Consider the following 22,955-nt stretch of genomic DNA (forward strand, 5'->3'; position numbering starts at 1 on the left):
ATCTATATAAAAATATTATTATTAATTAATTATGTATTTAAATTATTATTTTATTAACAAAAAAGAAAAAGCGTAATTCACTAGCAAAATGTTAGTGTTAAAATAGTATTTATTTAATTGGTTTATCTGTGTTTCGAAAATAAACATTGAAATAAATCATCATTTCAATTTTTTTAATTTTTTAAGCCATTTTAATATATGTAAGAAAACTAAATTATTAAACATACTGTTAGAAATATTTAAAGTATCAATAGAAAAATATAGTTAAATTATGTAAGACCCAAGACTTTTGAAAAGTTCTATTTTGAACTAATCTCAAATTATATATGTTTATTTATAGTTTTTATTTCAAAAATTATTTTTATTGAAAAATAGTTAAAGGCAATTAATTGGATTTAAAATAAATTAAGATTTTTATCTAAACTCTATTCCTAAGGATTATTTTCCTATTTATGATTTAAAGTTTTAGAGATTTGAAAATAATGGAGTTTGGCTATTTAAATTAGAATTTTGTCTAATTTTATAATTATTGAATTATTTTCTATATTTAAATTATAAAATTAGTGGTTATGAAATAATAAGAATTTTATAAGATTTGATTTTAGATAATTTAATTTATATCATTTAATACTTTAAGTTAAAGATAAAGAAAAAATAATTATATTATCATGAATTTTCAATTAGAGTAATTTATTGAAAATCAATTAGTATTTTTATACTACAAATAATATTTTAAAGTAACTTTAGAGATTAAATTAGTTTTTCAATATTAATATCTTATGCTCTAATTTTATTAAAATTATCAAATTATCCTTATACCTAATTTTTACCAAAACCCTAAATCCCCAAAATATCACGCTAATCCTAATTCTACCCTAACCCTTAGCCACCACCGCCACACCCCCCAAACCCTTCAGCCAAACTTCAGCCACTAACCAAGAAAGAAATGAAAAAAAAAAGAAAGAAAGGGGGAAAGAGGGAACGGGAGAGCAGAGGGGAAGAGAGATCGGTGAGGGAGAAGAGTAGAGGGAGGAGCTACATCGCCATCACCGGCCTTGGGCTCGCCGCCGTTCATACCCCGTTGCGTCACCACCCAGCCGTCTCCAGCCCACCGCCAGTCGCTGTTGTCTTCACCAAGGGAGGAGAGAGAAAAAGGCGAACGCGAGGAGAGAGAGAGAGAGGGAGCTCGCGAGGAAGCTGCCGCCTTCGAAGCTGGGTTCGTCGTTGCCGTTAGAGTCCGCATCACTATCGAACTTGCTGCTGTCACCGAGGGGAAGCCCGTCGCCGCCAGCTTCGTCGGGTCCCCGCCGCCGAGCCCGTCTTTGCCACCGCCACTGGAAGCGCGAAGAGAGAACGCGCGAGGGAAACTGTCGCAGAGCTGCCGTCGCCGCCGCGTTGCTGGGCTCGCCGTCGTCCTGCCCGCGCGGCTGCTGCGTTGCCGGAGCTCCTCGCCGCCGCTGTTGACGACGGAAACTGCCTTCCAAGCCTGTGTCTGTTGGTAAGCCCTAACCCTGCTTCAGCTTCTTTATTCGTTAAGTTTACCTCTACCGTGAGAATTGTCGCTGAGGTTGTCTGTGCTAGGTTATACGGTCACCACGAGTTTCTCTGTCGCCGTCCAAGCTGCCACCAGAAGGATCCACCACAGCCTCCTCTGTTCTTGTCTTCGAATTAGAACTGCCCTTTTCCACTGAATATGTAACTCCTCTATTCCTGCTTTGCTGCCATTTTATTCCTCTGCTATGATCTTTGAATTATGACCGCATATGTCTCTGTTTTAATTCTGCTAAGGTCTGTTTGAAAAATTAAAATGGGTGCTGCTGCCACCGGTTCGGTCACATTGGAATCACTGCTGCTGCCATAAAACAGAAAGGGAAGGGAGTTACTATGTTTAACCTGTGTGAATTCAACTAGTTGAGGTAGGGGTTTTTCTTAAATCTATTTTACATTACAGGGTTGTTATAAATCGATATTAACGCGTAAAATACTTTCTTGTGATTTCGTGAGTCTTATGAATTGAATTGAGTTATTTCGGTTGAATGAGTTCATTAGTTTGATTTGATATTAAACCCGATTTGATATTGGAATTTGATTTTAAAATAAACTTGGAAAAGACTTGATATTTGAAAACGGGTTATTTATTGAGAATGATTTGCTATTTTGGAAAATAATTCAAAAAGTGTTTGAGGGAATGGTTTGGTTTGAAACTGTTTGAGAAAACCGAGAATTCTTAACTATTGATTGATCTGTTGGTTGAAGTCGGTTTAAATTATGATTCATAGGATTTGTTGATTGAATTCTGGATTTTGTAATTTCCTTAGGTTTTGTACTGTTGTTTTGATAATGGTTGCTGGAAGTGATTTGACTGATTAACAGGTGTTTGGTAGGTGTTTGGTTTGGTTTGGTTGGGATCCGAACAGGGTGGCAGAATCCGAATTTTAGAGGAGATGCTGCCAAAATTTTATAAAATTGGAAGTTTTGTTTGAAGTAATTGTTTAAAAAGATTTAGTTCTTAAACGTTATTTGTTTTGGACTGATTTATTTAGAAAAGAAAGAATTATGTTTTGAATAGAGAGTGTCGATTAACGGAAAGAAGGATGATAATGATTGATTTGAAATATGATTTTTGAATGAATTTGGAAATGGGATATGGATTGACGAATGATGATGATATTGAGAATGATTTAGATATTGATGAATGATGAATGAATTATTTATGTGGCTTATGAATTTGAAATATCTGAGATACGAGGTTCCCTGGATTAAGTGTCGTGGCTTGCCACCATGTGTACCAGGTTGAAAACTCGATACTCTGTTGACCCTACGACGTAAGTGTGACCGGGCACTATATAAATTCCCGGGAATGTTACCCCCATTGAGCAATATTGATTATTTGAGAAAAAACTATACATAGACTCTTGGGGATGCACGTCGGGGGACGTCTAAGGACAATTCAGACTTGTCGGGTTGGCTGGATAACCGACAGATGAGCCTCATCAGCCATAGGACAGGCATGCATCATATGCATTTGTATGCTTTGCTTGGGTTTGAACTTGTTTTGGTTTGCCTAATTGCTAAACTGTTCTTAACTGCTACTTGGACTATTTGCTGTAACTGCTACCTACTTGTGCTTTCCTTGTCTGTCTTGCCTGTGTTTGTCTTGGCGTGCTACATTTGAGAATGAACTTTGGTGCTAAATTAATGATTGTGTTGTTTGATTGCGTGGTTGGTTTCTGATTGAGATTTTTCATATAAGAAAGCAAAGGTTTTGGATTTTTGATAGATTAAACGTTTCTTTGAAAAGGTTTTGAACGATTACCTACTGGTTTTTAAAAGATTCATAAGGCAATGATAATCACTGAGTTTGAAAACAGTTTTCTTATTAAATATCTTCTTATGACAACTTTGAAACTGCGTGGTGAGACCGTGTGGTTAGGTTCTCACCCCCTACAGCTTTAACTTTTCAGGAACCGGATGAAGAAGCATTAAGAAGAGTTATACTGCGTCTGGTTTATAAGATGTTGTATTAATTAGATGTTTTCTCCCCTCGTCTTTGTTATTACAAGTGTGTAAGAGGGATAGGAATTGTATGTTTTATATGTATATTATATTATGAGTTATTATGTAAAGAGTCTTGTATATGAATCTATGCCTGTTTGTATTTTTCTTAAGATAAAGTGTGTATTTTTTTTGGTTCTTTTGAAGAAATCAGCGATACAGTGTCAGGCCACAGGCTCCTATTTTAGTATTTCGTATGTAAAGTAGTCGTAATACTTCTTCCTATCAGAGTGGCGCAGCCGGAAGCGTGAGTTCTGATAGTGAGGGTGTTACATTATGGTATCAGAGCGGTCTTTTCTGTAGAGCCTGAGGAATGGACCGATTATGCTTCAATTGCATACTCTGAGAGTCAGTCATGTAGTAGGTCTTGTTTGGATAACGAGAATAGAGTTTTAAGTACATGACAGTCTTTTGATAAATACCATTAATCTTGCATTGCATAATTCTTGGTATTAAGTTTGGCCAGCTTAACACTAGTGAATTATGTATATGTAAGCATTAATGGGTTATCATGGACAATATGCGAGTCATAAATAATGCGAATCGCGGGTTTTGGGAACGTTAAGAGTTAAATCTTGAGGTTACTCGGTTAGGTGTCTTGAACTCTGCGAATATTACGTATCTTATTCCTACTTGGTATGCTCTAAGGTTCTTGTCTACGATACTTTTCTTGGAAAGTGAACAGATTATCTTTCAATCCTACTCTCTTGTTCACATACGCTTTTGTTTGATCCTAATTGCATATGCCTGTTTAAAACCCTTGGTGTATTTACTTTTTTTTATTTAGGCACTTCTTTTTGAATCGTGTATTTTTTTTATATACATTTGAATCTGTTTTGATGCAGGACACCTTTTTAAGTTCATATTTCGAGTCCTTTGTAAATAAATTGTAATTTAGTTTTCCTCTTATTTGATGATAATTACAACCATTCTTTAAATCTTAACAAAACCGTTTTTGATTTGAAATATACAATCGCTTTTAATTTGATATGTACTTCTTTATATAAACGTTGAAAGTTTCTTATACATTTTAAAACTAGTTGTTTCCAATACCTCGCCTGTTCCTTCACTGATTTATGGAAATGTATATATACTTTAAATACAATTTGATTTCCTAATGATTTTATTACTATTTTTACGAATATCCTGATTTGACTATATATTTAGATATTTTTTTCAAAGAAAGGTTTTTGTCCCTTTCCAGTTGGTTTTGTTTGGTAAGTTTCACCTAATTTATTTTTTTTATTCGAATTTGGTTTAGCATACTATATTATTTATGCAATTGTTGTTCTTACAAAAAAAAAATGTTGGACTCATGTCTTTATTCTCATGACCGGACCAATTTCTTTCTTAAACTTTTTATTTCTGTGGATGTCATATTTAATTCTGTTTTTAACTACTCTTTTAATTTTTTTTAACGTCACCATTAGTCCTAGTTTTTCATTTCTTGTGAATCTCATTCTCATCCGAGTCAACTTTAATTCGTTTCCATCTAATGCACCATTTGTCCTTTTATTTGTCTTTCTTTAGTCAAAGGTTCTTTCTTAAAAATTTTCTATTGATTGAGTTGTCTTCCTGGCGCGTTTTGTATTTCCTTTAGACCAATTGGAAACTCATTTGATAATCCATATCCAGTGAGTTCTTGTTTGAATTGCCTTAATTTAAAGGTCCTTTCTTCCATGGGTTGATTTCATTTTAAGCACATCGTGATTTTCTTAAACGATACTTGCGAGGTAGTTATTTCAAATATACTTTCAGAATTTTGTTTTGAACCATTTTTGAAAAGGTTTTGAATTTTTTTTGAAGAAATTTAAGTTTTGAATCAACTTTTTAAGTTGTTAAATTTCTTCTTAAGCTTTTTGTTTCTATGAGTGACATGCTTTATGAATCCTAATTGAAATCCTTTAATTTAAGTCTCTTTCTTAAAATGAGTTAGTTTCCTTTTTAGCACATAATAAAATTATTGAACATCCTTAAAAAGTTGTGACTTTAAGTATATTATTGAAGTTTTGTTTTAAACCTTTTTAAATAAGTTTCAATTTATTTTTATGCAAAGTTGTCCCTGACTAGAATTGCTTTACTTGGGCAGTGCCTCTTTTGGTGTGATTTGAATTTGTTTTGGAGCAATACATCTATTGAAGTTTTAATAAAATCGCTTTCAATTTAACTTACACTCCTTTACGTTATACTCTGAAAATTTCTATGTGATTTAAACCTGTTTGACTGTAATGCATCATCTTTTCTTTTATGAGTAAAAACTTTATCTCAGATTTTCTTCCAACAAGATTATAGTTTTCATACATGCTTAAAAAAGAAGAGAAAATACAATTTTGCTCTTAGCCAAATTAATCTTTCCATTTACAAAGTTTGTGTAATCTATTTCCACTTGAATTTATATTGAAATAATGCCACATTTACATTTTTATTACTCTTTTGAAGGATGTTTGTTACCCATTTTCTCTTTAGAACATGAAATGATTTCTCCTTAAGTTTCCATTCTTTGCGAACAATGCATTTGAAAATATTTTTAACCATACTCTTGAGTTCTATAAACTTTGTCTTTAGTTTTGATATACTTCTTCTGCAAACCTCATGTTTACTTGTCTCAGCTTGAATTCGTTTCAAAATACTGCATTGTTTTTCATCTTATTAGTCTTATCAAATTCCTTCGATTCAAGAGTTACCTTAAAGATATTAGTTGATTCTCTTTCTAGCACTCTTTATTACTTGTTCATCCTTGTCTACTTGTGATTTCAGCAATTCTTTCAAATTCTCGCGAACACGGTCCTTGTCGTTTTTCTTCCTTTTCTATGGTCTACTATCCTTCTGAGTATACTCGAGATTAGTTTTGGCATTTTGTGCGACCATTAGACTTAGTAAACGACACATTAGTCCTTTAGGACACGTTTGGTGAATGCAAAAGGTGAAACTCACAAGTGTACGACATCACAGGGAGTTGTGAAACCTTGTTTTACGTGAACGAGTTTTGTTGATGTGGGACTTATAACTAGTAGTAAGGATAGTAAGGATTGCAAAGTGTTTAACAGAGTTGAGAACCTTCGGATAAGTTGCTCAATGAAGTACGGTTAAGAATGGTGGAAATAAATTATGTTAAAGTTTGAATAATTGAATCTCTAAAGTTGATATAAAATCAGTATGTGGACGTTAAACACATCATTTTAACCCCAGCTTGTGTTATAACCTTTTGCCGCATTGCTCTACCATCACATGTTTGAAACATATCTTCTTGTACATCAAGCCTGTCTTGTAACTTCTGTTTCACATCATACTTATATCTTTTATACTTTTATGCCAGATAAAAATCCTGGTATTTGAAACTATTTGTGTGTGTATATATATATATATATATATATATATATATATTGAGGACTTGTTGCCATTTCTTTGAATAAGTTCAAGAGTAAAGTAATATGAAAATCTCTTTCATTTTGTATCAATTTTCGAGGACGAAAATTTTTATAAGGTGGGTAGGATGTAAGACCCAAGACTTTTGAAAAGTTCTATTTTGAACTAATCTCAAATTATATATGTTTATTTATAGTTTTTATTTCAAAAATTATTTTTATTGAAAAATAGTTAAAGGCAATTAATTGGATTTAAAATAAATTAAGATTTTTATCTAAACTCTATTCCTAAGGATTATTTTCCTATTTATGATTTAAAGTTTTAGAGATTTGAAAATAATGGAGTTTGGCTATTTAAATTAGAATTTTGTCTAATTTTATAATTATTGAATTATTTTCTATATTTAAATTATAAAATTAGTGGTTATGAAATAATAAGAATTTTATAAGATTTGATTTTAGATAATTTAATTTATATCATTTAATACTTTAAGTTAAAGATAAAGAAAAAATAATTATATTATCATGAATTTTCAATTAGAGTAATTTATTGAAAATCAATTAGTATTTTTATACTACAAATAATATTTTAAAGTAACTTTAGAGATTAAATTAGTTTTTCAATATTAATATCTTATGCTCTAATTTTATTAAAATTATCAAATTATCCTTATACCTAATTTTTACCAAAACCCTAAATCCCCAAAATATCACGCTAATCCTAATTCTACCCTAACCCTTAGCCACCACCGCCACACCCCCCAAACCCTTCAGCCAAACTTCAGCCACTAACCAAGAAAGAAATGAAAAAAAAAAGAAAGAAAGGGGGAAAGAGGGAACGGGAGAGCAGAGGGGAAGAGAGATCGGTGAGGGAGAAGAGTAGAGGGAGGAGCTACATCGCCATCACCGGCCTTGGGCTCGCCGCCGTTCATACCCCGTTGCGTCACCACCCAGCCGTCTCCAGCCCACCGCCAGTCGCTGTTGTCTTCACCAAGGGAGGAGAGAGAAAAAGGCGAACGCGAGGAGAGAGAGAGAGAGGGAGCTCGCGAGGAAGCTGCCGCCTTCGAAGCTGGGTTCGTCGTTGCCGTTAGAGTCCGCATCACTATCGAACTTGCTGCTGTCACCGAGGGGAAGCCCGTCGCCGCCAGCTTCGTCGGGTCCCCGCCGCCGAGCCCGTCTTTGCCACCGCCACTGGAAGCGCGAAGAGAGAACGCGCGAGGGAAACTGTCGCAGAGCTGCCGTCGCCGCCGCGTTGCTGGGCTCGCCGTCGTCCTGCCCGCGCGGCTGCTGCGTTGCCGGAGCTCCTCGCCGCCGCTGTTGACGACGGAAACTGCCTTCCAAGCCTGTGTCTGTTGGTAAGCCCTAACCCTGCTTCAGCTTCTTTATTCGTTAAGTTTACCTCTACCGTGAGAATTGTCGCTGAGGTTGTCTGTGCTAGGTTATACGGTCACCACGAGTTTCTCTGTCGCCGTCCAAGCTGCCACCAGAAGGATCCACCACAGCCTCCTCTGTTCTTGTCTTCGAATTAGAACTGCCCTTTTCCACTGAATATGTAACTCCTCTATTCCTGCTTTGCTGCCATTTTATTCCTCTGCTATGATCTTTGAATTATGACCGCATATGTCTCTGTTTTAATTCTGCTAAGGTCTGTTTGAAAAATTAAAATGGGTGCTGCTGCCACCGGTTCGGTCACATTGGAATCACTGCTGCTGCCATAAAACAGAAAGGGAAGGGAGTTACTATGTTTAACCTGTGTGAATTCAACTAGTTGAGGTAGGGGTTTTTCTTAAATCTATTTTACATTACAGGGTTGTTATAAATCGATATTAACGCGTAAAATACTTTCTTGTGATTTCGTGAGTCTTATGAATTGAATTGAGTTATTTCGGTTGAATGAGTTCATTAGTTTGATTTGATATTAAACCCGATTTGATATTGGAATTTGATTTTAAAATAAACTTGGAAAAGACTTGATATTTGAAAACGGGTTATTTATTGAGAATGATTTGCTATTTTGGAAAATAATTCAAAAAGTGTTTGAGGGAATGGTTTGGTTTGAAACTGTTTGAGAAAACCGAGAATTCTTAACTATTGATTGATCTGTTGGTTGAAGTCGGTTTAAATTATGATTCATAGGATTTGTTGATTGAATTCTGGATTTTGTAATTTCCTTAGGTTTTGTACTGTTGTTTTGATAATGGTTGCTGGAAGTGATTTGACTGATTAACAGGTGTTTGGTAGGTGTTTGGTTTGGTTTGGTTGGGATCCGAACAGGGTGGCAGAATCCGAATTTTAGAGGAGATGCTGCCAAAATTTTATAAAATTGGAAGTTTTGTTTGAAGTAATTGTTTAAAAAGATTTAGTTCTTAAACGTTATTTGTTTTGGACTGATTTATTTAGAAAAGAAAGAATTATGTTTTGAATAGAGAGTGTCGATTAACGGAAAGAAGGATGATAATGATTGATTTGAAATATGATTTTTGAATGAATTTGGAAATGGGATATGGATTGACGAATGATGATGATATTGAGAATGATTTAGATATTGATGAATGATGAATGAATTATTTATGTGGCTTATGAATTTGAAATATCTGAGATACGAGGTTCCCTGGATTAAGTGTCGTGGCTTGCCACCATGTGTACCAGGTTGAAAACTCGATACTCTGTTGACCCTACGACGTAAGTGTGACCGGGCACTATATAAATTCCCGGGAATGTTACCCCCATTGAGCAATATTGATTATTTGAGAAAAAACTATACATAGACTCTTGGGGATGCACGTCGGGGGACGTCTAAGGACAATTCAGACTTGTCGGGTTGGCTGGATAACCGACAGATGAGCCTCATCAGCCATAGGACAGGCATGCATCATATGCATTTGTATGCTTTGCTTGGGTTTGAACTTGTTTTGGTTTGCCTAATTGCTAAACTGTTCTTAACTGCTACTTGGACTATTTGCTGTAACTGCTACCTACTTGTGCTTTCCTTGTCTGTCTTGCCTGTGTTTGTCTTGGCGTGCTACATTTGAGAATGAACTTTGGTGCTAAATTAATGATTGTGTTGTTTGATTGCGTGGTTGGTTTCTGATTGAGATTTTTCATATAAGAAAGTAAAGGTTTTGGATTTTTGATAGATTAAACGTTTCTTTGAAAAGGTTTTGAACGATTACCTACTGGTTTTTAAAAGATTCATAAGGCAATGATAATCACTGAGTTTGAAAACAGTTTTCTTATTAAATATCTTCTTATGACAACTTTGAAACTGCGTGGTGAGACCGTGTGGTTAGGTTCTCACCCCCTACAGCTTTAACTTTTCAGGAACCGGATGAAGAAGCATTAAGAAGAGTTATACTGCGTCTGGTTTATAAGATGTTGTATTAATTAGATGTTTTCTCCCCTCGTCTTTGTTATTACAAGTGTGTAAGAGGGATAGGAATTGTATGTTTTATATGTATATTATATTATGAGTTATTATGTAAAGAGTCTTGTATATGAATCTATGCCTGTTTGTATTTTTCTTAAGATAAAGTGTGTATTTTTTTTGGTTCTTTTGAAGAAATCAGCGATACAGTGTCAGGCCACAGGCTCCTATTTTAGTATTTCGTATGTAAAGTAGTCGTAATACTTCTTCCTATCAGAGTGGCGCAGCCGGAAGCGTGAGTTCTGATAGTGAGGGTGTTACAAATTAAGTACATAAATAATTAAACATATGTTAAGTTCTAAGTATACTTTATAGCTAAATTAATAAAATAATAATAATAATAATAATAATAATAATTATTATTATTATTATTATTGTCGTCGTCGTCGTCGTCGTCGTCGTCGTCGTCGTCGTCGTCGTCAATAATATTAAACACTGTATACATATATGATGAATTATAAGATAAAGAGGTAAGTTTGTATAAATATATAGATATTATCTTTTAGCTATTATTGTAATGCAAAATTCTAAAAATCAGTTTAAACCGACTGATCAAACCATAAACAAGTGAAAACAACGAATCGATTAAATACTATAACCAAAAAATTCAGAAGCTGCAGTCGATCGGTCAAACTGAACTGGTGGGATTCTGCCGGTTTTTTCTCAAAAGTCCAAAATCCCGTCGTTTGGTTTAGGAAAGAGAAACTCTAACCAAACTACCAAAGTTCAAAATGAAAGAGTCTAACAGCGAAAATGACACAAATGTCCAACACAAGAACAATATGGAAGTACTCACAACACAATATGGCAGCAACTATAACAAGCAAATATAGCAAGTAAAGCAATAACAAGAACACACCGAGATTTTAACGTGAAAAATCCCCTCAAACGTGCATATAACTAGCCAAAACATCAAAGCACCAAAAGCTCACAAATAAGAAGCAAGAAGATGAAATATACCCAAAAAATAGAGCTGATGTCGAAGCTAATTTCTCTCTCTGAAGACATCCAATTAAAATCTCCACCATTCAGAATGAAGAACAAGATGTGAAAAATCTACAGTTTAAATTTCGCGTCGATCCAACGGTGAAAGAATGAGAAACTGCCGTTCCAAGATTGCTGCTCTGTGTAAAAACGGAAAACCTAATTTCTCTCTTGCGAAACCAATTTCTCCTACTGCAAACATCCAATCAACATCTTCATCGACCAGAATGAAGAAAAGGATAATAGGAATACACAGTTTAAATTTCAAGTCGATCCAACGGTGAACAACTGAGAAATTGCTATTTGAAATTTGCTGCTTTGGACAAAAATGGAAATTCTGTTTTCCCTCTTCTTTCTCTCTTTTGGTGGCTACTCTCTTTCTCTAAAAAAACTGAATTAGGGTTGTGACACTAGGGTGTAAGAATACATCTCCAAAATGTTGAGCTTGGACCTCACAAAAGAGAGAAAAAACCCAACACAAAACGCTCAGCAGCACCCTCATACCTCGTCTATCTCACAATCTCATTCTTCATCATCCTTCTTTTAATTGATCTCCTTCCTCACTCCTTCACTTCCGTCTAGCCATCACCTTGCTACGGTCGCCGTTGCAAATTCTGGAAGCTACTTCCATCGTGCAGCCATCGTCACGGCTGCAACTGGTCTCGCCTCCTGCCTCCATCGAGCAACACTGTCCCACCAGCGCCAACTCTGTTTCACCACGCTCCTCCCCTTCCGTCGCGTCATCCCCTTCAGTTGTGTCATGTTCCTTTGTGTGCTCACTGCTCAATTTGCTCTCTTCTAGGTACTTTTTAATTCTCATTGTTGTTAGCTAATACGTGAACTGTGATTTTTCTTTACTGTGTGATGTAGGATTGTGAATAATCTTGAATAGTTTATTATATGGCATTTTATAATTTTTTTTAATTTGACTTTTGAGTTTGTATTTGAAAGAGATCATAACATTGTGGTTTATGTAATATTTTTACTACGAATAATATTTTAAAATTTATATTAGACTATAATTATATTTTACTGTGTGTATTTATATTTTATGTATTATTTTATTAAAAATGAATTTTTGATTGAATTACGGCCGAACCGATTGAACCATGAATTAGTAGTTAGAGTGGTTCGATGATCGATTCGATTTCAGAACCTTACTATAATGACATATGTATTGTAGGTACAGTAGTTTTTTACTTTTATTTTTAATCAGGGAGCAGCTTTGAAGGAATGGTTATGGCTAATTGGCTAATTTAGAATAAACTGTGCAAATTTTTAAAAATAATTTTTATTATGGCTTTATACCTTTATGCGATGAAAATGGACATTATCGGATTTGTATTGAGATGAAATTGAGTTGAAATTCTTCCTCTTCTTTTTTCGTAAGTAAAAAATATTTACATGAATAAAACATAGGTTATCAAAAGATATGAAAAAATTTTAATTTAAAATATAAATTTATTTTTTAAACTAAAAATATATAAATTTATCTGTTAATCAATTTAAAGAAAATTTTAGATAATCAAAATACAGTATATAATATCTTGTAAAAGATTATAAATAAATTAATTTATCTAATAAAAGCAAGTCACGAAAAAGTAGAAAAATAAAAATAAATTACTAAAAATAATTTTAAGAATTTAAGTGTCAACAAAAATAATAAAAATATCACCAATAATTTTAAGATCATAATAAAATAATCAAACGTGAATAAATATATCTCTATTAAAAACATAATTGTAATGAAAAATACCAAAATACATGTGTAATATGTGGAGATAGTATATTATTTAAATTTAGATAAAATTATACATTAATTTTTTAAAAAGGTTAAAGACATTTTTTAATATTCTTAAAAGTTAGTATTCTAGGATTAATATTAAACGGAATAAAATACTCTTTTATGTTTAAGTTTTTTAACTATATTACAAATTAAAATTTGAATTTAATTACAGAAAGACTAAAATACTCACCAAATTCATTTAAAAAACATTAATTTTTAGCATTAAAGTTTGTTTAATTGTATTAGACATAATAAATGTGAATTCTAAAAATTAAAATTCTTTCATAATAATTTAAAAAAAACAAAGCAATTATTCATACCTACACCCATTAAATATGGATCCAGCCCACACTCGGAATAAAGAATGGATAAACTACAAATAAGCTACGTCTAAGTTGATTCAACAACAACAAGTCCAGTCTACATGGCGTCATCCACATGGGTCGGAATTCGGAAATAATAACGAACAAATTAGAACCCTTAACCTTAAGTATTTGGACCTCATGTTCAAATTCAAAATCCACCTTAATTTCAGATAATAACTCGAAACAACAACCTCTTACCATTAATTTAAAAAAAAATCTAAAATGCCATTATAAAATTAATTCATCTTGTTTGATTATATTAGAAATTAAAAATTCAAATTTGATTTTAAAAAAATTTAATTACACTTTTAGTTTATTTAAAAAAGACCAAAATACCTTTTTTATAACTCAAATAAAGTTAAATTTTAAACAAAATTTAATTTTTTTTGGTAAATTCTATTTTAAGAGACTAAAAGATTCTTATAGCATTAGTTTAAAAACAAAAAAAATTCCCTTCTAGTTCATATTTAAAGTACGATCAAATGATCAAATTAGTCCTTGAAAGATCATTCAATTTTTAAATTGGTCCTCGATTTTTTTTTTTTAATCAAACTCGTTCATTAAAGATTTTAAATTAGTCATGGTAGTCCTTTTATCACTTTCTTTGTTGATGGGTCAAAATTTGCTAATATGACACGTTAAGTAACACTACAATACACACCTAAGGGTGCGTTAGTTTACAAGCACGAGATACTGAAACAGAAATACAGAGACACAAAATCGTGTTTGACAGATGAGATATAAACAGAGACACTGTGTCAGGAAATACTGAATTAATGTATTTTGTGTACATCCAACTAGGAAAGACACATAGATACTAACAAGAGACACAACTTATTTTTTATTTTTTCTTTTATTATCCTTATTAATTTTTTATAATTATAACTCTTATTATTATATTTTTCTTCCTAAATTTTTTGAATGAAAAAATTGATAACAAATTAGACTTTTATAATTTGTTCTAGTTTATCATCAAACAAAATACAAGAACACTAATTTGTGTGCCTCTGTCCTTTCTGTCTAGTTTTCAGTGTCTTGTTTTATCCTTTCTATCTAGTTTTCAGTGTCTTGTTTTATCCTGTTTTCAAAATAAAATGCAGCCTAAGAACCTTAATTGAATATTAACACTATAAATTTATGAAATTTGATCAAACTAAAGTCTAATTGAGGAGAAAACTTGAGGTATTGGAATTTCCTAAATTAGGATTCATTTGATCTAATTTTTTTAACTAATAATGTTAATAGTCAATTAGAACTACTAAGTATGTGTTATGCTATTTAACGTACTACATCAACAAACTCTGACGCCGTTAACAAAGGAAGTGACAAAATGACCAATACGACTAATTTAAAATCTTTAAAAGACGAACTTGATTAAAAAAATCTTTTAAAAACCAAATTAGAGAACGAATAATCTTTCAAAAATTAATTTGACCATTTATTCTTTAAAATACTAAAATATATTTTACGCATCAATTTTAAAATACTAAATTACACTTATAGGATTATTTAGAATTCTTCGATTGCATTAAAAATTAGAAATATTAATTTAATATTAAAATAGAATTAATCTAAAAAAAATTAAAATACCCTTTTAGAATAAAGATTAAAATACTCTTTGAGGATAAATATTTTTAATTATATTAGAAATTATAAATTAGAACTTTAAATAAAAACTAAAATACCCTAATCAAATTTCATAAGAACACAACAACTTTTGAATATTACCAAAAATACTAAAGTACTTTTATAAGAACCAATTCATATTATTTAATTGTATTAGGGATTAAAATTTTAAAATAATTTTAAAAACATTAAAATATTTTTATATTTAATTTTTAAGATATTAAAATAGCCTTTTAGGATTAATCTTGGAAATAATAAAACACCCCTTTAAAATTAAAGTTGTTTAGTTATGTTTAAAATTTTATATTATAATTTAAAAATATTAAAATATCCCTTTAGAAAAAAAATATATTTAACTATTTTTTTTGTTTCGGTCTTTATATTTATCTTAAATAAAAAAGATATTGAGACATAACTCAATTTTATACACTTTACACTAAATATAATACAAAGAATTATGTAGTTTCTATCGTCTTTTAATTTTTATATTGCAGTCTCTATCTCTCTCAGTATTAGTCTATCATCTAAACGTAGCCTAAGCTAATAATTTTATTTATATTTGAGAAGCTACATTTAACTTTGGATAAATAACAAATAAAATTATTATTATAATATATTTATTTACTTTTTACGTAAGTATATATATTTTTTAATTAAATTTATATAATACAAAATCTTTTATCATTGTATTTATATTTAATATTATAATTTTGTTTCATATAAAATAAAATTATTATATATTTGTTTGCTTTTGACGTGAGTATATATGTTTTTTTAATTAAATTTATATAATACAAATCTTTTATCATTGTGTTAATAAAATTATTATATATTTGTTTGCTTTTTACATGAGCATACATGTTTTCCTTAATTAAATCTATATAATACAAAATTTTTTATTATTATGTTTATATTTAATATTATAATTTTGTTTCACACAAAATAAAATTATTAAAGTTTGTTTGCTTTTTATGTATGTATATATATTTTTTAATTAAATTTATATAACACAAAATCTTTTATTATTATTTCATGTTTAATATTATAATTTTTTTCACACAAAATAAAATTCATTTAAACTTTAATATTATATACATAATATATATTTAATATTTTTTTAAAATTCTAATATATCCTTTTTTTCCTGGATTTGGTGAATGAATTTTTATTTTATTTTTTATGTATTATTTATTTTAATTGTAAAGTCCAAATATATATATTTTTTTGTATAGACATATTGATTTTAATATTTATATACTATTTTTTTGTTTAGACTTCAACGCAATATCTAAAACTTATAAAAAAATAAAAAAAATTATAAAAAAACTGGTTAACCTGATTAATAGATTATCTTTTTAAATTTAGACCATTTAAATAAAATATAATAAATAAAGAGTTCAGATTTAATGAATTAATAAAGTATGTAACATTCTATATTTAGTAAAGAGTATTTAAGTAAGGATGTGTCTGTACAAAGTAATAAATCATACAGATTTAAATATATGCTTTTTTGTTCAATATACTATATAACACACGAAAATTTTTAAATGTATTGATATATCGATATTTTAATAATTTTTAATTATTAATCTTAATTATAAAAAGTATATATAATTGAAAAGTTTTCAAATGTATCTAATAATCTTAACGGTTGATTTTAATTAATATATATTATATATATTTTTTATAATTAAAATTAATAGTTAAAATTATTAGAATATCGATATATCTAATATACTTAAAATTCTTTTTATATAATTAAAATTAATAATTAAAAATCATTGAAATACTAGTATATCATAGACTTTGTAATTATTACAGTGTAATTAAAGACTACTATTTTTATTACGAAATAGTAAAAACAGAACTTTTGAAAATTGAAGGATTACCCAATATTGTGTTAAAGTTCTTTCTAGTATAATATTAAAAGAAAATTATTACAAAACATCGTTTATACTATATGTACAATAAAATAATTTTACATATAAATTAAGAATAGTTTTTTACAAATAACAGTTAAGACATTGCTTTTAATTAAATTTGTTCGAACAACTTAAAAAGAATAATTGATAAAGATAATACTAATTTAATATTAACTGAATTAATTTTATTTTTAACAAGCAATTAACATGTAGAAATAATATTCTTAATTTTTTAGATAATTTTGATTCAAACAAATTAGTACTTAATAAATAAGTATTGAAATTTTATTTCATGACATTTTATTGAATAATTTAATTTTTTATAATATAAAAAGAGAAATTAATTTCTTCTATTTTCAATTTCTCTTAATTTGATTGTTTTATTAAATTATTTTTAGAAAAGTAAATGAAACTTGTCATTTTATAAAATAGGATTTAGCTTTAAGAGTGTATGTTAATATTATAAATTAATTTTTTATTAAAAATATACAAATTTAAATTTTTAATATATTTATTTTGTATTTATTAAATACAAATATTTAAAATATTTTACTAATAATAATTTTATTTTGTATCCAGAAGACACATATTATCTAATCTTATAAAAAATACTATAAACAGATTTATTCCATTTTTATTAGATGTTGATATATTTAATATTCTAAAATATTAAAGATTAATTTGATAATTTTAAAAAATAGTTTGGATATTACTTTCTTAATCTCTTAGATAAATAAAATGCACATTAAGATAAATTATATATAATAATAAATATTTGATTATTAACTATATATATATATATTATTTGATTAAACTATCAAAATCGTTTAATCCGCTTCAGACCATAAGTAGAAGAAGTAAAAAAAAAAACCATAAATAAAGGAAATATATTTAATTATAATGAGTTTGATTTTGTCATATTAAATATATCATTTTTTGTGAATTATTAGATTTTATTAACTAAAAATCAAGTGATTTAATAAAATAAATGTACCGAATAATTTTAATAAATACAAACAAAAAATTATTGAAAAGAAAATATCTTGTTATTAAAAAATAAAGAATACAAAAAATATTATATTAATTTTTTTTTTGAGTAATTCATATTCAGTCACTAAATTTAAAGATAAGTTGTCTTCGACTTTCATTCGCTTTTTAAGCGGTCAATCTATTTTTCTTTTTAATCAACTCACTTGTTTTTTTTTTACATTTTTAGTTTTACCTTCTCAAAAATAAAAATAATAAATCCAAAACAGTCCAAAAAAATTAAAATCATACACAAGTTTAAAAGGAAAAAAATATGTAAAAAAATGAATAGTCTTATTATAAACAAACTCAATAAAAGATAAACAATTTTTTCAAATTTTTAAATTCTTACTAACAATAGCACGTAATAAAGTCAAGATCCTGTTTGATTTATTACTTGAGTTTGACCAGGATAGAGCATAATAATTTTGTACCCAACTTACCCCACAACACTTTTTAAAAATTATTCAAATATTTTGTCACCATCATATATAATAGTTTGGTGAACACTATACAAATATTTTATGGTATGTAATGAAATGAGTTATTTTACTAAATTTGTCTACCATAATAAAAATGCTGAATTTTTTAAAATAAATAATTTAATTATTTTAATTACCAAAATATATAATTTGTAGCGTATTTATTAATTTACATTACATGAATTTATCTCTTTTACGATGTACATTTATAATAATCTCGTTTACACTGTAATAAGAAAGATGAACGATTTTAAATAATAGAAAAGATAGACGATTTTAAAATAAGAGAGATATGTAATTTTGACTAACTAATTTAAAATCAGCCCATTATCTTCTTAAAAACTAATTTAAATTTAAACTCTTCATGTTAACATTATAAACACGTTTACTTCTCCAAATCATTAAAATAAATGAAAGCGCATAAGTGGTATCACTATTAACATGGTTACTTTTTCTAACTACTCACCATTAACTCTATTGTTTTGTCTAGAGTGAATACTCTACCCGTTCCTGACAATTATCTCGAAAGGATAACGAGGCTTCCAAGAAAAAAAAAAAACATCTAATCCGGTTCTTGATATTTTTTTATGATTGATTAGTCCCTGTACAAAAAAAACAACATTGACTTTTTTTTAGCACAGGAGTTAATCCGTCTCATAAAAGAAAAGTTCAAAAGTCGAGTTGGTTTTTTTTTGTCAAGAACCTCGTTGTTTTTTGAGGTAATTATCAGAAGCTGTTTTGGATTTTTTTCTTTTTTCTAACTATCCACTATTAACACTATTATTTGAAAATATTTTTCTTTTGAGGTAATTTGTTTCTTCCACTCACTAACTTCCACCTATTGACGATTTTTTATTAAAATTTACACTAAATTAATTCAAATAATACTTTAAATTTTTAATTGAGATGTAATTTATTTATTAAATTTTTAATTGAGATATAATTTTTAAATGATAGTTTTTTTAAATTTTTTATATACTCTCTTGAGTATTAATTTTTAAATTTAAATTATATATATTTTAAATTTCATTTGTTGCATGATTATTTATATATAATTTTACAACGTTGAAAGATAAAAAACACTTAAAAATAGAATAAGAGAAGTAGCTATTAATAACTTTTCTCGTAAAATAGTACCAATTTATCACTAATTTTTTAATTAAATTTATATTATATCCAAATTTTACGTGTAAATTTATCTAATTGATCTAAATAGTAATAAATTGTATCGTTTTTTATTTTGTAAATCGATCTAAATCATACTATAAATATTATTTTAATAATTTTTTTAATAATACATATCTCGTTTATACTAAAAATGAAATATATATAAAAAATAGAAAATAATAAATATACTACAAAGTACCTATATTTGTAAATAAAATATTTAAATTATTTATTTATAAAAAAATTCCAAAAATGTTATCTCTATTTCTTAGTTTTAGGCAAATCAAAAATAAAATCCATAAAAATATTAACCTATAAATACACAAAAACAAATAAATTAAAAGAATATATAAATTATGTGGTAAAAATTTAAATTTAGCCTATTCACATACAAAATATTTTATCTTATAAATTTTGTACAAAAAAAAAATATTTTAGAAAAAAAAATTGGACTATCTAATTTTATTAATTTGTTTAAAATTTTGTATTAAGTATTTAATTGCTAGATATATAAACTTAAAAAACTATTTGAAATAAAATTAAAACCATCTTTTATCATTGAAGACAATGTAATTTTAATGGAAAAAAATATAGTCATATACTTTGACTAAGTTATATATCATGTTAAAATAGTTTCTGTTAATTAATAAAAATTAAACATAAGTGTAATAATGTCTTAAGTTTGTTTAACATGTTTAATCATTCCCATGTAAAAATGAAAAGAAAACAAACTAATAAAATGTTAAAATGTTTATAACAAATTAACAATACACGTTATAATTAATTTTTTAATATATACTTATAAATGAATATTTAACAATTTTTTATATATCATACGAATACTATTTCTTTATAATTATCATTTAAATGGTTGTGAATAAAGACGTAAAGAAGAAAAAATTAAAAAATGTGTTATTAATGTTTAAATGGTTATACATGTACTATTTTACCGTCATATAATTATAAATTATTTAATCTATTAGTATATTACATTAAGAAGAAAAAATAATAAACTTGAGTAGAAAGTAATTAAAATAAATAAACTTAAGTCCCATTTAGGTAAACAATTTAATTAAACTATTTTTAAAAGAATAATTTAAACAATAAATAATCATATTAAAAGTAGCTTATAAATAAGTTATTTTGTATTTAGATTTTTAATTTTAAAAGTAGTTATTTTATTGAAATATGATAAAAAATAGTAGAGAGAAGTTATTTTTTTAACTTCTTTATAAGTTTTAAAATAGTTTCATTTGATTTTAAAAATTACACCAAATATTAATACTACTACTTTTCATAAGTCAACAACTTAAAAAAATTACTTTTAAAACTTCTGACTTTTAATACTATAAATAAAAAATTTATAGATTTTCATAAAACTAGAATATATACTCAAAATAAATTTATAATTGTCATCAATACTAAAACAAACTCAAAATTAAATTCATTCATGAATATAATTTATAGCCACATTAAAATACTTACAAAAAAAATATGTAAAACATATACAACCACAAATATACCATTTTAATAGCGTCAAAATTTAAAACCTACTTAATTAAAGTCTTACTATAAATAATTTATTAATTAAAAAGTATAGTAGACATCATAATTAGATAAAAAAAAATGAGTCCTGCTAAGAAACTAATAGACTATTTGTACAATGTGTATAATAAACTATTGAGTTGCAAAATAAACTTTAATACCATATCATGATACCATTCATCCCAAAAACTTTAGTTGATAAAAAAAGGTAACATTAATAATTATATCTCTAATACTCTCTAAACTTTTATTGTACACATTATATAAATATTCTACTGGCTCCTCGTACTTTCCCAAAAAAATTGATTATTCTTGAATCGTATATGTATTATGCAGATATGTTATATGTATTTGACAGAAAATTTCATCAACCCATTAGAATAAACTTAATACATTAGAGTCTAAAGCTTCCGCCATAAATTAATTTCAATCTTATAATAAACTTCAAACATGAATCCGGTAAGAGGGCCCTTCCCTCTAAAGCTGATAAACACTTCATGCTTCCAAAGATACGAAGATAGCCTATTAGAGTTTGGCTTAACCGAATCGAGAGGTTTGTTAGGGTTTGGGAAGAGGAAGAGTCTCATGCGGGCGAATCTAGGGGAATCGCGGTAGAGTTGATCGAACACGAGCATCATGTTGTGGAGGTCTCTGTCGTTGGTGACGGAGACGAGAGCATTGAGATCATCGCTGCCGGGGACTTGGTATTTGAAGCAGTAATCGCCGTTGCAGGCGCCGTCAAAGAGGCTGGAGATTTCGGCAACCATGGCTCTGAAGTCAATTCCACGGTCAACATAAAGAAGCTTATTGGTGCCACCGACGTAGGCGAGCTTATTGATGCACCCGCAGGGCTTGATCTCGTCGCCATAGCTGCAGAGAAACTTTGCTTCGTGGATCTCCATGTAACTGAACTTATTATTTTGTACTTTGTGGTTTTGAGTTTGAAATTCGCATAGGCGGCATCAACTTTAATAGTTTACACTTAACAAATTGTTTAAGGAGAAATATAGGGTACCAACATATTATCCGCTAACTTCTGCCAACTCTTATTTATATTTGTGTTTCATGGAAGTGTGTTCGTAGATGTGTCTAATAATTAATATATTTTAAATACATATATAAAGAGACACATCTAGAAAATATATCTATAAAGATACTTCTATTAAATACAGTTATAAAGAAGACATTTTTATTAGACACATCCACGAACACACTTCTATGAAACACAATTATAAGTAAGAGTTGACAGAAGTTGGCAGATATGTTGTTGGTAACGTAGCAGAACCGATCATTTAAAGATAGAATAAGATAATTTAATTTTAATTTTAAAATTTTAAAGATACGATAACTAATTTAAATCAGATTTAGTTTTATTAGATTAGATGAGATTTAATTTAAATTTAAAATTTTTAAAAATATTACTAAACAAATCAGAATTAAATCAAATCTTCTAAAAAATCTTAACAAAAAAGCAAATTAAAATATAAACCTAATCTTTTCGAAAATTAATATTAAAATTGTGTCTTCCATTAGACTTGAAAAAGACAATTGGACTTCGTGACTTAGCCCAATAGATTTTATAAGTTGTTATCATTTCAGCACTACTATTTTTGAGACAAATTTTTGGTCTCCTTGATATCAAGACTGGTATAGTATAATTTTTTTAATATTCAGATTCTTGAACATGATAAAATTACTATTTTGTCAC

The 22,955-nt window shown here is 28.5% G+C and overlaps 1 protein-coding gene and 2 long non-coding RNA genes across 3 annotated transcripts; 2 read left to right on the top strand and 1 right to left on the bottom strand.

The window, feature by feature from the left end:
- Nucleotides 1-606: 606 nt before the first annotated feature.
- Nucleotides 607-4,371, top strand: LOC130951948 (uncharacterized). The gene is made up of 4 exons (XR_009074159.1): nucleotides 607-1,498; nucleotides 1,582-1,695; nucleotides 1,789-1,916; nucleotides 3,465-4,371. It is a non-coding gene; the product is annotated as an uncharacterized LOC130951948 (long non-coding RNA).
- A 3,012-nt stretch (nucleotides 4,372-7,383) lies between these two features.
- LOC130947589 (uncharacterized) lies at nucleotides 7,384-10,588 on the top strand. Its single transcript, XR_009072721.1, has 4 exons — nucleotides 7,384-8,275; nucleotides 8,359-8,472; nucleotides 8,566-8,693; nucleotides 10,242-10,588. It is a non-coding gene; the product is annotated as an uncharacterized LOC130947589 (long non-coding RNA).
- Nucleotides 10,589-21,648: 11,060 nt separating this feature from the next.
- Nucleotides 21,649-22,149, bottom strand: LOC130948979 (uncharacterized). The gene has a single exon (XM_057877826.1). The coding sequence runs from the start codon at nucleotides 22,147-22,149 to the stop codon at nucleotides 21,649-21,651; it is 501 nt and encodes a 166-aa protein (XP_057733809.1).
- Nucleotides 22,150-22,955: the final 806 nt, after the last annotated feature.

The sequence above is a fragment of the Arachis stenosperma genome, chromosome 9, assembly GCF_014773155.1.
Source record: "Arachis stenosperma cultivar V10309 chromosome 9, arast.V10309.gnm1.PFL2, whole genome shotgun sequence".
NCBI classification, from domain to species: Eukaryota; Viridiplantae; Streptophyta; class Magnoliopsida; order Fabales; family Fabaceae; genus Arachis; species Arachis stenosperma.

Bases quoted from the DNA above. Each gene is read 5' to 3' on its own strand.
- LOC130948979 (XM_057877826.1), bottom strand. From the start codon at position 22,149: ATGGAGATCCACGAAGCAAAGTTTCTCTGCAGCTATGGCGACGAGATC.